The sequence below is a fragment of the Carassius gibelio genome, chromosome A4, assembly GCF_023724105.1.
Source record: "Carassius gibelio isolate Cgi1373 ecotype wild population from Czech Republic chromosome A4, carGib1.2-hapl.c, whole genome shotgun sequence".
NCBI classification, from domain to species: Eukaryota; Metazoa; Chordata; class Actinopteri; order Cypriniformes; family Cyprinidae; genus Carassius; species Carassius gibelio.
Window position 1 is genome coordinate 3521717 of NC_068374.1, and position 15229 is coordinate 3536945.

Consider the following 15229-nt stretch of genomic DNA (forward strand, 5'->3'; position numbering starts at 1 on the left):
CGTGGGGGATGTGGGGGTTTTAACACCCACACTTTTCCCGGTGAGAGGGTTCGACACCCGCACATTTTCTGCAGTTTTTCCGCAGTTTTGAACAAACGCCTTACTACAGTCGTTCCTCCGTTTCTCTGACCGCTCTGTGTCTGCGCTCGCTGCGGCTGCCTCCTCCCCCTCCCTCTCAAACTTGACACCGGCTTTGAGTGTGACCGGCTGATGATTGGCTGTTCTGCCTTAAGTCCCGCCTCTCTTGGGGTGTTATCGGTCAGCTCGTGCTGAGGAGGCGGGAACTCATGGTTATTTACATCTCCCTTTTCCAGGTACTTTGAATGAGTGTTTATGCTTTAGAGGTTTTTAAATAAGCTTCATATGTGTTTGGGAAGATGTTCTGTTAATCGTTTTGTTGACATGTCGAGTGTTTTTCGGTATTATATTTCGTTTTTTAGACTAATGCTAATTGCTATTATTGGGATATTGTTTGCATACCTGTTGAAGAACTATGAAATTAAAGTGTATATTATTTTAGTGTCTAAAAACAGTAAATTGTTACATTATTTATACCACCAGAGAAAAAGCTTTGTGTGGGAGTTTTTTTCTCTCATTTTCTGATTTTGCGTTTTTTTCTCCCCTTTTCTGATTTTGCATTTTTTTTCTCCCCTTTTCTGATTTTTTTTTTTCTTTTCTTTTTTTTTAATGTAGGATTATTTTTTTCCCAACCAAACGCTGCAAGCCGGAAATCCCTTTTGAAAAGCTTGCTACGCCCCTGCATACATTTATTTATTTCAATTTATAAATTTTAAACTGCGACAGGCGTTTCTGTCAGATCGGCATGATGCTGAAAAACAAACAAACAAACCGGCAGGTGTGTCGTGCCATGGATCCCAAGGGGAAAAAGAGAAAGATAGCTGAGGAGAACAGAGGATTCAACAGTTCTCCAAAGCATTTGCTTTCATTGCAAATGCGGAAGGATTGCCTTCACATTTGCTTTGTAATGAGAAGTTGTCAAATAACAAAAAGAGTTATGTGGAAAGACATTTCCAGGGAAAGCATGCTACATTTGTAGCCAAGTACCCAGTTGGGAGTGAGAGAAAAAGAGTGATTGCATTACTTCTGGTAAAATTAGAGGAGCACAAAAATAATTTTAAAAAGTGGATTGCATCTCCAAACTCCACTACTGCTTTTAGTTTTGTTGCAAACCGTGAGATAATAAAGCATGGGAAACCGTTCACAGATGTTAACTACATGAAGGATTCATTCATTCAAATTTTAGAGCACCTATTTTCAGACTTCAAAAACAAAACAGAGATAATACCGAAAATTAAAGGCATGCCTCCCTCCGCAAAGACGGTGAAGTAAAGGCCATTATAATGGCAGGCAACAGGCAACATCACCAATCAGCAAATCAAGGACATTAATTCAGCTCCAGCATACTCAATTACCTGTGATGAGTCATGTGATGTGATCGATATTGAAAAGGCTGTGCTGAAGTGTTTAAGTGTTTATTGAGGCTGTGCTGAAGTGTTTAAATGACAATGGAATAAATACAAACCACCTGATTTCAGTGGCTACAGATGGGGCACCCAGTATGAGGGGATCACAAAAGGGGTTTGTGACTTTATTACAGAAAGCTTTGGATCGAAATCTGCTTTTATTTCACTGCATCTTGCACCAAGAAGCACTGTGTGCAAAAACATTCCCACCGGAGTGTATGGAGGTGATGAACCTTGTTATCGAGTATGGGGCGCCGTTTGTAAAGCTGCTCACGCTGAAAATAACAGCAACATTTTCTCACATTTAGCTTCAAACAGTGTTTAAAAAACTGGTATGAATTTTTGACGGTCACTTTTTATCACATTTACAACAATATTTGTCAACTTAAAGATATTTTAAATAGTTAAATCTAAATATTAAATGTTAAATCTAAATATTAAATGTTACACCTAAATGTTAAATATTAATGTAAATGTTAAATCTAAGTATAAATGTAAATGTTAAATCTAAATCTAAATGTTAAATCTAAATCTAAATGTTAAATCTAAATCTAAATGTTAAATCTAAATGTTAAATCTAAATATAAATGTAAATGTTAAATCTAAATATAAATGTTGAATCTAAATGTTTCGGGTGAAACTAAATATTTAACTAATATGCAAATTCAAAATGCCGACAACCGTAAGTGCCAAAATAAAAGCTTGAGGAGGTAAGTGTGTGTTTATAGCATCGTGTCAAATAAGAAACGAATAAAAACCATCTCATCCCAGGAAATTGACTCTTGGACATGGTTTATCATAATAATAACTACCTAAAATAATAAACACGTTCGGAGAAACTGTATTTGAAGAGAAGATTAGTGTCATTTTAATGAAAAGTGCGGGACTTATGATGACCTGTAGCCATAATAACCAGCCACAAGGGATCTCACTTTGACTGAATGTTATGTGTGAAGAACACATCTACAAAGGGAGTTCAGTATGGTGTAAGATCACTTTCAAAAAGATGTATGCACAACTTTAAGCATTCATATTCGTATTTTTAAACATTTGTGCGTAAATTAACTTAGTCACGCAAAATTACGTTTTCATACACGTGAGTCAATAAAATTACATTTGTGTTTTTATGTGAGTGTGACTCTAGAAGCCATGACTGTAAACATTCACGAGTACAACTCTGATTTCTACGACTACGAATTCTTCACTATGAACACAAATTCAAGTTTGTGGGTACGAGTAAAGAACAGTTGAAATGACGTCACTGCCGTCCCAGGGCAGGTAATCGAACCTCGATTCCATCTAACGCGCATGCGTCAAAGGTGAAAGATGGCTAACAACAGACCTGAGGCTGCCAACCTAGGCTCAGCATCACAGGTAAAATAAATAACGTGTTTATTCAACATTTTTTATACGATTTTACTATTTTGATAGCACTTTATAATGATATACATTTCTGCAACTCATAGACGTTATTGCTTTTGCTTGCAACCTATTTACTCGCTGTTAACTAGTGCTAGACGACGTTAGCGTTGATGAAGTGCTCTGTGTTAAAGTAACGTTATAGTTAGTGATGTTAGAACTAAACTGCTCTGTTATCATATGTTTAGCAATGTCGACCAAATCAGTAATGACAACTGAGCCAGATATATGAGTTAACGTCAACCAGCAAGTCATTGGAATGTCAATGAGCATAATGTGCTAATACAAACTTTTGACTCAGTGATTCAGTATCTGCTTTTTATTCACGACCAGAGGACCTGAACGATTGAGGGTAATAAAATAACGTTTAATTAACTTATTGATAAGCAATGCAACATTTGTTCAAAACCAGTCATTCAAGGTCATCAGTACATTCATGCATTCTATTAGCCAGACACTCAGTTGCTTGAGACCAGCCGCAGGAGGTATGGCCTGCACGGGTTCGGACGAGCTTGCTTTTTGGTCTGAATGTGGACCAAGACCCGGGCGTAGACAAGCCCTACTATGATTAATGTGTTTTGCAGGTGTTCTGTGTAATACTAAAAAATACCTATGGCTATAACATTTGGCATTTAGTTATTGTCTTTCTTATTACTCAGGGCCAATTAACAGACATCTTAAGCACAGCTCAAAACCTGGTGTTGCTGTTGAGAAACAGTGCACTGGCAAATGTCATGCCAGTCAGTCAGGGCAGTACAGGAGAAGCTGCTGTTGGACAGGGAGCACAGTCAGTGCCGACAGTGAGGCCTCAGCGCAATGACTCTGGACAGTCTGTGAAACAAGAAATGGCTCGGTAGGATACATGGGTCGTTTGTCTGCATTCATTTTGTAATTGCACACCCAGTGTAGGTACTTTTAGACAAACTAGGCCCCGATTCTAATGTAAGCAAAATATACATAACATAATCAGTCATTGAGAATGTAGATATATTTTAAGTTAGGTTGTTCTGTGTTGATGGATGATAACATATGAGAATAATAGTTTGCCATCTTATATGTTTAGGTCTTTTCCTGGATTTTTCCGAAAGGAGGCAAGAGGCAAAAAGCGTTTTGCACCATATACACCAACACAACCTGGGAAGAGCTTTTTGGTGAACTTTTTTCTTCTTGAAAAGCAACGTGAAAAAACACCAAATGGAGAAGAGGAACTGCAGCTTGTACTGGCTGGCCTTGGAAAACGTTCATTAACCCTTAATGAAAACATCACACATTCAGAGGTATGTAATCTTTAATTAACTTCCTTGCCTAAAGTAATATCTAAAGATTAAAAACACCCATCTTACAATTCATATTAATGCTTGATGTAATAAATATTAGTATGACCAAATAAAAATCATTTTAATACAGTTTTAATCCTGCTTCTGTCATTTTAGTTTTCAGATTTGCTTTTGAGCGCATATCCAAGACTGGCAAATATCTGTGGAGGCTGGTTGCTGCACAAGTCCACAGGTATGTAGGCATATACACTGTATTAATGTCCATGGTTTCAAATTGTGTTTCAATGTACTCCCTAGATGAGTAATTGCTGTATATCCAGATTGGCTATATTTAGTATCTACAACTGTTCAATTTTAGGTGGAGGTGGGCAGCGGAGATTGGCTGTTATTCCTCCAGATTTAAATGGATATACCGGCCAGCAGCTAAAAGCAGTGAGCGGGAATGGAAAATACACAATGTACATTGCTCCTTTACAAGAAGAACTGGATACAATTCCTTTACCACCAGAAGCAAAGGAATTTGAGAAGATGCCCAAAGCTCAGTTTAAAACCTGCAAGAAAATGGTTCCGCTTCAGTTTCTTCCAGGACACATAAAGGAATGCAAAAAACAACTTGTAGATTTGTGCGATTCTGCTGAAGAAGTATGTTAAAGCTTGGTCTTTTAGGCATTATTTCAGGATTTATTGGATTGAAAAATTACATGTTTTTATTGTGTACTGCGCTGAAAAGTGTTGTTATTGTGTTTCATCCCCAGGAAAGCTGCAAGGAAGAAGATGAAGATGAATGCTCAGCTGCCCTTTGCTACGAGAAAAGCAAGGTAAGATACTTTTTGCTGTTATTTTTAAGTTTAATTTACAAATGCCATTTATCAGCACTCACAAATATATGTAAAAACAGCATTGTAACTTGTAATTGGTCTTTTCCAAGGTATTTTCTTTGCACCAATTGCAGGTCATGGTGTTATACATGTCACTTTGCTGGTGCTATAAATTTAGGCTCTACAAGTGTTGTTTAAGTTTCTTTAGCTTCGATATGTTTTCTTATATTTCAGGAGTAGTGTGATGCTTTATTCACATGCATTGTAAATTCATTTGTTAGACAGCTGAGTGTCCTGTGTGCGGAAATGCATTTCATCCTGAAATCATTGAGTTCCATGCAGCCAGTTGCGGATTACGGTAATGTTGGTTTCAGTGCTACTTTTTTATGTTGAATGTTGATTTGACAATAAATTAGATGTAAGGAGAGTTCCTGCCAAATTGTTACATTTTAAATGTAATTGTTTATTGTTAATTCAGGACAATCTGTTTACTTTGTGTGCAGAACTTCAGATGATGATGGCCATGAGTCAAGTGATCCAATCAGTACCTTTCAAAGGTAAAATTGTATATTAGGGAATTATGGTGGTGAATGATGTTATCTGAACAATAAACCTTTAAAGAGATACTGCAGTATCAATTAGCTTTTTCCTGTTGAAAAGTGATGTTATGTGTGGTCATAGAGAAATCTAGTAATCCAGAAACATGGTATGTTTGTGATATTTTACCCGTTTGGACTTGCATTGAAGCCTCACCTCACTCCTGAGAACGTCACCAGTATAGGAGGATGTGCGAGTATTGTACCAGGCCTAACGGCCACCCTGAGAGACAGTAGCAACCACCTATGAAATCATAAAACCACTCATAGATTTAGTTGTGATTCAAATGTTCAATGTCTGTTTTTATTTATTTTTTTTTCAGTTCTGAGGATATCTTGAACTGGATCGGTTCTCAAGTTGATGAGACAAACACATTTTCCATCTGTGTGTCGCGAACTGATCTCTACAACAGAGGCATGCAACAGTGGCAACGGCAGAAGAAGACCTCACCCAAATGTAGACTTAAGGTCACATTCTTTGCCGAGGCAGGCATTGATAATGGTGCCCTTACCAAAGAATTCCTCACAGGTACAGGTGTATGTCCATATTTGTTAAATCAGACACATATATGTCAACAGGGGGCCTTTGGTGGTGCAATGGGCTCAAATGCTGATTGGATGAAAAAATGAACATTTGAAGAGACCTTTTGTATTTCATGTATTTGTTGTTTTCCAGAAATGCTGGTAGAAATAGAAAAAAGACTCTTTGTTGAAGGTCCAGATAAGAAAGGGAAGAATCCCGTTTACTGCCTTAACAGTTTGGACTGTAATTACTTCAGGTGTGTAATTAAGTTCTTTTTGCATGTTGTCTTTAAGCGTATTAATTGCAGTACTACTTTAGTTTATATGCAATTGTTTAATTATTCCATTTATTAGGACTGCAGGAGAAGTCATGGCAGCTAGTCTGGCACAAGGCGGACCTTGCCCTAACTTCCTGCGTGAATGGTGCTTCAGTTATCTCTGCTCTGGTGACTCTGACAGCATTCAAGTGTCTGCCAGTGATGTCACAGATTTGGAACTGTCACAGCTAATTGTAAAGGTAAGTCCAATTTTATCACGGTCAATAATAGTATTAACTTCATTATGACATGGATTGCACAAATCTAATGAGTTGTTTGTTTGACCGTAGAGCACAATTATGCAATGAGAACAACTTTCACTTAACACCAATCGACTTTCAGATAAACACCGCCAATGATGACAACATCAGCGACCTGATTGGTGACATTGTGACCTGCGGATACACTGGAATCGTGTCTGTGGATAAAAGGGACAGCATAATAAGGTATATTAACCTTTTTCGTTTTCATTATGGCAAGGGAGTATTGTACAACAATTTGTGACTTGATTTGGATTTTTTTCTTGCAAAGCTATGTTGTGAAACCACTTTTAAATGTCACCAAATTATAATTTAACAATTATATATTTTTTCCTACAGTAAACAGTTTTACCACAAAAGTAGAATCTCCTGATGAAACACTTTTATATTGTCTATTAGAGCTGTTATACTTCACTCCACCATGAGACTCATCCCGATGCTCGACCAGCTCAGAAAAGGCCTGCAGCTCTATGAACTACCAAAGATCATGAATACCCATCAAGACCTTTGCCAACCACTGTTTGTTACAGGGGAAGATGATAAGGTACATTCTTGTCTCAGACACTCTTAGGCCAGACCTGATTTTGTGGTCAACTTAGAGAAGTCCCTGTACATATTGGGGCTTACAGTACCATGGGAGGTTGCCGTTGGGGAAGCATATGAATGGAAAAGCCAGAAGTACACAGAACTAGCAGCCGAGGCAAAACTGTACGGCTGGCATACTCGGGTGCTTCCTGCTGAGGTTGGATGTGGAGAGTTTGTAGTCATTTTAACAACCAGGCTCCTCAAGGATGTGGGGATTCGTTCCAAAAAAAGTGCAGATTCTTCATAGGGATTGTAACAACACGTCCTAGTAGCTCGACATGGGTTTCTGGTTGCTTTTAATTAAGCATTTATTTTTTCTGCAAGAATTACTATGTTGAATGCAGACTGAAATGTATTTTCTTCTTAAAGGTAGATGCAGTCTTCATTTTGGAGAACAGCCGCCCTGTCTTCAGTGAGATTGGTTCTGCCAAACACCGCATGGAAACAAATATCATGAACTTTTTCCAGGACTACCTTCAGGAAATTGAGGATTCTGGTGTGTTTTAGCCAATATTGAATAATATAGAAGTAGTAAGCTTTTCTTCTGCTGTCCTGCAGTAATTTTTATACAGCACAGTGGAAATGGCTAGCTATGAATTTACATACTCCAATAAATTCACAAGCCTTAGTATATCTTTTGCAGAATCTTGATGTAAAATGTGAAATTTAATATTATGACCTCTAGAATAACACTGCTTCATGAAATTTTACAGACAGCCAGGGCTTTTAACACCCCCTGCTCCCAACCCAAAAAGGGGCTATGCTTAACATGTTAATCTGATTTAATTGAGGGATTGTATTAACTAATTGTATTAAGTTGAAAAACTATTAAAAAGATGCTGCCTTCCTTTAGTTATCCAGACTTACATTTAATCTCTTTTTTTTTTTTAAGAACAAGATGGCCCAAGCAACAACAGTATTGCTCCAGAAAGTTTGACTGTTGGACGAATCATGCAGTGGCTCACCGGACAGGGACACAAGCCCCTTCTGCCTAGTGAAAAGAAGGACTTTGTCATAAATGTGAAATTCCACCATGACTGTGACACACAGCACACTGTTTGTTTTCCTATTGTCAGCGCCTGCAGTCGTACAGTCACATTTCCCTCAGCACACCTGAAAACATTCAGTGAATTCAAAAACATTATGACATTAGCAATATGCCATGGGCAAACTTTTGACAGGGTGTAACAAGTAACTGCATAAGTCAAAATAGGCATTGAATTGTTTTGTTTTATTGCCATTTTATTTGCCATTTTCTTGTTTCTGTGAATAACTTTATTCATTGTTACAAAACCATTGTTTTGCTGTTATTAATGGTTCACTTTAAAACCAAAATGAATGAGGAGTTAGTTTTTTACCTCACTGTTACTCCCGTGATAAAATGAAGTAATATCACAGCAAGCCTTTTGTAACTGGCAGTCTGTTTGCAAATGTTCAACTTCATTCCATTAAATCTTTTGTAAGGACTGCTTATATCTTAGGTGTTTCTTTGTGTCACACATAGACTTTCAATGCACTGAACCATTGATATATAAATGTCTCTGCCAAATGATTCTGACGATGCAGAGGGATCGATCATGGACTGTACAGTTTCCATACTAGCTGGAGTCAGCGGGCACTCAATTTCTGGGACTTCAACCCCATAAGGTTCTTCAGGCACACCATCAAACATCTCCCAGTCAGTTCCAAACAGCTCCATGTTCTGAAAATAATGTTATTTTGTATGAAACAACATTTAGAAATATTTGAAAACACTGCCAAGCACACATTGACATACAAAGGCCTAGTGCAGTGACTAAAGGAAATGAAAATCAAAATTAAGCTCAGTTCTAATTGTGTGCTTAAGTGAAGCAACACACTACTCTTACATACTTCTATATTATTATTCAATAACTTTCTTCAAGAGTTATTGACACCATTCAAAAACTTTAAATTTCAGCTTTTTATATAAGTCTAAATCGACACTTTCAGGTTGAAAACATTTGAACTGCATTTTTTAACTGCACTTTGAGAGATAGCTTCAACAAACCTGCAAATCTTCATCTGCGTCACAAGGGTTCTGCATGTGACCCATAACCCAGAGTTGGTTAGGGGTGAGTCCACCTTCAGATCGTAAGGGATGGTTGTCCCAGCCTTCTGTGAATGTGTGAAGGGTCTCTGCCAGACGCGGAAGGAACACATAATGGGCACAAAACAGATGGACAGCATCTGACAAATCCAACAGGCCATCTTCTTCTAGACTGTGAAGAACTTCATAGTACAGATGAGTGACAGAGGTCCAGACATCTCGCCATAGGCGTTCAATCCTAAATAAGAAATAACAGGCCTTATTCAACTCAAAAGTAATCATTCACATAGTCTTACTTAAAATACTTTCCAACAATGATTTAATATTCTCACTATGAATATACTGTAGATTATGTAAATTATCATTTTAACCTTTGGTTGTGTACGCTTCGCCCAGCGATGAAGCTCCCTCTTCCGGTGCCTTTAACACTGAACATGGTTTCAGCAATTGCGACATTTTCAACGCCTTCATCTCCCCTGACCCTGGAAAATGAATAGGGGAAATGCTCAGTTATAATTATCATTTATCACAACAGAATATTCCATTGAACATTACTGAAATGATCAACAAGAGCATAGAAACAGTAGCACAAGATATCACTATTTACCTGGAAGGCCAGCCAAAGTTTTCCACTGCCTTGAGGAAAAATGAAAGGGCAGTGTTTGAGCAGTTATTTGTTGCTGGTTCCAGATACAGTATCTATACAGACAACAGAGTTTCATATAGTGAATCTGCAAACGTTTAAATATACTCACATTGCCTACTGCACACACAATAATGACTTAGGTTAAAGTATATTACCAAATGTAATGCACCAAAAATTTGCTCATTAAACGTGACTTTTGCTGTGCACATGGATAAATGCACAATATTAAACTGCATGTAATCAACTACTGTTGTCCTTTATTTTGATATTTTTACTTTTCATCTGACCCAACTGTCTTGTTTTTCTTAATGTCTTAATTCAATGGAGAAACGAAAAAATGAATTTGCAAAAACCAAAATCAGACAGTTATTTGAATTTGGTTTTGTCATTATACGTTTTGGTTGCAAAAATGAAAAAAAAAAATAATAATAATAATAATAATAATACGGACGGACCCATATGCAGTCGATCAACAGTGAATACATGAACACAAACATATACAGGAAGAATAAAGCACTATAATAAAAGCAGTAAAAAAAAAAAAGTGATGCACCTTTCTTGAGTAACCATCTATTGCTCCAAATATGACGATGTTGTACCTTGAAATTAAAAGGATGAGATGACAATGAGCAGTCAATGAAAAGAGCTGCATTAACTCAACACCCATAATAAAGTACATAAATAAATGAATATCTTACCTTATGAGCTTATGGTTAGTGTCCACGTGCACTAATGACAAAGGCCGCTGTACGAAGTATGTCCTCCTGACGATGCAACCCAGCTGTGTCATTCTTTCCAAAATTCCTGGAGCGTCAACTCTGTGCATGGACTCCTTGATGCGATTCCACTGAACTCTATGTCCATTTGATTGGAGACAACCTTTAACCATTCTGTATCCTGCGTTTGGGATCCTGGTTTTTATGGAGATGACAGCATCATCCAGTTCACTGTCAGATAAACTGCTGTATGTAAGTCTTGTGGACAACCTGAGTTCATGCATACGCCGGAAAATTGTACTTTGGCTGACACCCAGCAGGTTGGCGATACAAGACACTGGTAAGGGCATGTCAATGAGCCAGGACAGCAGCTCCTCAGAAAAACAAAATTTTGGTCGGCCGCGTCCTCCTTCTCTAATAAAAACACAAGGACTCTCTTGGGAAAGAGCTGCGTGGATCATTCTTTGAAGGGATAAAAGACACTCCACAATTTCAGCTGGGATGTTTAAAATGCTAGATGCAGATGTCAGAATAAAGGCTTCCTGATTTACAACGTACTGGAAGTAGTCCAAATTAAAGTATGGTTGACTTAACGTGTCAGTGATCCTTGATTCCAGACGCTGCAGTAACTGAGTAGCCAGTGGTCCCTGTAAATGCCAAAATACATATTAGATGCAATACATGGTACCGTTACCTTAGCCGTACCAATTCAACATTATGTAACGTTAGGCTAAATAGACATTCAAAACATTACAACTGAAGTATGTTTGCAAACTAATAGGCGTAACTAAGTTAACGTTATCATTATTTTGCAAGCTAAAGCAATTACTTCGTCTGTTCATTACTGATTTGGTCGACATTGCTAAACATATGATAACAGAGCAGTTTAGTTCTAACATCACTAACTATAACGTTACTTTAACACAGAGCACTTCATCAACGCTAACGTCGTCTAGCACTAGTTAACAGCGAGTAAATAGGTTGCAAGCAAAAGCAATAACGTCTATGAGTTGCAGAAATGTATATCATTATAAAGTGCTATCAAAATAGTAAAATCGTATAAAAAAATGTTGAATAAACACGTTATTTATTTTACCTGTGATGCTGAGCCTAGGTTGGCAGCCTCAGGTCTGTTGTTAGCCATCTTTCACCTTTGACGCATGCGCGTTAGATGGAATCGAGGTTCGATTACCTGCCCTGGGACGGCAGTGACGTCATTTCAACTGTTCTTTACTCGTACCCACAAACTTGAATTTGTGTTCATAGTGAAGAATTCGTAGTCGTAGAAATCAGAGTTGTACTCGTGAATGTTTACAGTCATAGCTTCTAGAGTCACACTCACATAAAAACACAAATGTAATTTTATTGACTCACGTGTATGAAAACGTAATTTTGCGTGACTAAGTTAATTTACGCACAAATGTTTAAAAATACGAATATGAATGCTTAAAGTTGTGCATACATCTTTTTGAAAGTGATCTTACACCATAGTTCAGAGCCCTTCAGATATGTTCATTTGGATTAGGGCTCTTTTTACAGATAGCCTATTAGTCCTAATATTAACATTATGTTGTATAAAAAACAAATCGTATTCTATATGAAATTTTGAGTTAAATCCCATTGATTAAAAACTTGTTATCAAATTCTCACTGTACTGGTCATCTTCAGCACGCGCAGCTCAAAACAGAAATGCAGAACATTAATAACTTCTGTCATACAGGCTAACTTTATAATGAAAGCACTATTGTAAATTTGTTTTAATTGTTAGGGTTTCGCTGACGTTTAGTGTTAACTATCTGTTAATCAAATTGTTATTTACCCCGTTTGTATCTGCGAGGCATTTGTTATACGTTTTCCCTGTGTGTTAACACCAGTAATTATGACTGTTGAATGTCTGAATTGACTAAATGTATTTTATCCCGCCCCCAAACATATGATTCGACTATCAGTCGAATATCAGCTAGATTCAAAAATTCTGATTCGACTATGAGGGACACCCCTAGTACAAATGCAGTAAAATTTTTGAAAATTTTAATAATGGTTAAAATAATTTTAGGAAAAATATAATTTATTTAAAATAATTAATTATAAGACCTTGATATACAAACCAAAGTTATATATTGAGCATTACAATTCATAATTCACTCAGTTTCTAATTCGTACTGAAATGTACTAGAGTAGCATTTCCAGTCTATTTTACAATAGCATGTTAGTTTGTACTATGACCCGAATCTGAGTACAGAAAAAAATGAAATCATTGACCTGTGAAATCACTGACTCCACCCAACACACACACACACACACACACACAGATCTCTTGCTACTTTTAATGAAGACAAACAACAACTTGATGTAGAGGAAACTTCACAGGTAATCTTAAAAATACCCTTTTTTATGTAATTTTGTTAAATGAAACATTAATGTAAGATGCTGCACACTAAACAAACCATTTGGTTTAAACATGAGTGTATTCAATAATTGAGTTATCTTGAGTAACCACAAAGTTTTACTTGAGACAGGATTGTCTCAAAAAAAAAAGAAATGTGTCAACTGATAGAAAGTTGAATATTATCTTCAGATTATGTGTTATGACAGAAAACAGTAAATTTATGGTCTGTATTTATTTAAAAATCTATAATTTACTCATGATGTAGAAAATATAAATAACTGAAGGAAAATAAATTAACAAAGTGATATCATGAGTCAGACGGTCATCTGAATATGAAAGAAAAAGTCAGGAGAAGGTGTTCTTTGTCCTGTAATCAGTGGTGAATGAGACATATGGTAATCTGAGGGGGCTTTCACATCTCTAATTCGGTTCATTTGGTTAGAACCAAGGGCAAACAATTATACATTGTAGCATTTTTCAGCTTTTTTGGTTCCTTTTCACACCACACTGATTGCTTTGGTTCGAACCAGTTGAAACAAACCAAAATGCAGTCACATGACAACATCCACATCACTCATTGTATCACATTCTCACCACAAACGAACCGGTCCAGAGTTCGTTTGAAAGCGTACCGAGACCACCTCTTCAAGCAGGTCTCAGTAAGCTTGTTTGGTCTGCTTTTGGTGCGCACCCGAGTGAGATTGCTGCTTTCACACCTGCCCAAAACGAACCGCACCAAAGGGGGAAACGGGTCATTTATGATTTCTCAGTGCTATATCCTCTAATATTTTTTATCTAGAGCGCTTCAATAAAACCTTTTTTTCCTCCTTGCATTTAGTATGATTAAATCAGAATGTTAATAATATTTCAGAGATGGCATTGTAGATGAATAAGTAAAGACAAAGCTACAAAGCTGCTTGCACTGCACTATTTTGTCACTTTATATCTTATTTTTGTGAATCAATCTATTAAATTACTTAGTTTATGTAACAATGATCCTCACTCTTACTTTAATGTTTTATTTTACATGAATAACCAGCAGGACAAAACACAAACATTTTGGCTCTTCTAGAGACATTGGCTAATGAATGATAATGTCATTATAATTAATGATTTAAAAAGTGGGTGGTTGGACTGAATTATTTAACGCACTGAAGAAGAAAAAAATTATTTTTAAATGAAGACTATTTTAGTGCAGATCATAGTTTCATATATGAAGGATAAGCTCAAATTTAAGTTGTTTTCTACTCATTATGAGATCATTTTATTGTGTGCATAGATTGTTTTCAGTAGAAAATTATTTTGTTAATAACAAGTCAAGTCACCTTTATTTATATAGCACTTAAAACAAAAAAAGATTGTGTCAAAGCAGCTGAACAACATTCATTAGGAAAACAGTGTCTCAATAATGCAAAATGATAGTTAAAGGCAGTTCATCATTGAATTCAGTGATGTCATTTCTGTTCAGTTAAATAGTGTCTGTGCATTTATTTGCAATCAAGTCAATGATATCGCTGTAGATGATGTGACCCCAACTAAGCAAGCCAGAGGTGACAGCGGCAAGGAACTGAAACTCCATCAGTGACAGAATGGAGAAAAAAACCTTGGGAGAAACCAGGCTCAGTTGGGGGGCCAGTTCTCCTCTGACCAGACGAAACCAGTAGTTCAATTCCAGACTACAGCAAAGTCAGATTGTGCAGAAGAATCATCTGTTTCCTGTGGTCTTGTCCTGGTGGTCGTCTGAGACAAGGTCTTTACAGGGGATCTGTATCTGGGCTCTAGTTGTCCTGGATCTGGTGGCTATGGTGACCTTGGAATAAGAGAGAAACAGACTAATATTAGCGTAGATGCCATTCTTCTAATGATGTAGCAAGTACATCGGGTGTTATGGGAAGTGTTCCCGGTTCAGGTTTATCTAAGTAATGCAGCCTAAAAATCCTTTGACGGATTTGGATATAAGAAGCATATTAGTGTGTTATGTGTAAGCCAGGTTAAAGAGTCTTTAATCTAGAATTAAACTGCAAGAGTGTGACTGCCTCCTGAAAAATGTTAGGTAGCAGTGTTCATTTCGTTAACGAAGACGATGACGAAAAATATTCGTTAACGGAAATTGTTTATGTGACTAAGACAAG

At 37.0% G+C, this 15229-nt stretch overlaps 2 protein-coding genes across 2 annotated transcripts; one reads left to right on the forward strand and one right to left on the reverse strand.

Moving 5' to 3' along the window:
- The first annotated feature begins 2467 nt into the window (after positions 1-2467).
- On the forward strand, positions 2468-8751 carry LOC127981011 (uncharacterized). The gene is made up of 15 exons (XM_052585478.1): positions 2468-2858; positions 3563-3756; positions 3967-4180; positions 4337-4412; positions 4539-4822; positions 4936-4998; positions 5280-5356; positions 5502-5555; positions 5918-6123; positions 6271-6373; positions 6471-6633; positions 6776-6879; positions 7093-7237; positions 7648-7774; positions 8171-8751. Exons 1-15 carry the CDS (start codon positions 2811-2813, stop codon positions 8464-8466), a joined length of 2154 nt encoding a protein of 717 aa, XP_052441438.1. The 5' UTR covers positions 2468-2810; the 3' UTR covers positions 8467-8751.
- Positions 8752-9298: 547 nt separating this feature from the next.
- Positions 9299-11063, reverse strand: LOC127981027 (uncharacterized). Its single transcript, XM_052585479.1, has 5 exons — positions 10691-11063; positions 10546-10591; positions 9954-10045; positions 9718-9828; positions 9299-9584 (listed from the first exon to the last, which is right to left on the reverse strand). The coding sequence occupies exons 1-5, from the start codon at positions 11056-11058 to the stop codon at positions 9299-9301; spliced, it is 903 nt and encodes a 300-aa protein (XP_052441439.1). The 5' UTR covers positions 11059-11063.
- Positions 11064-15229: the final 4166 nt, after the last annotated feature.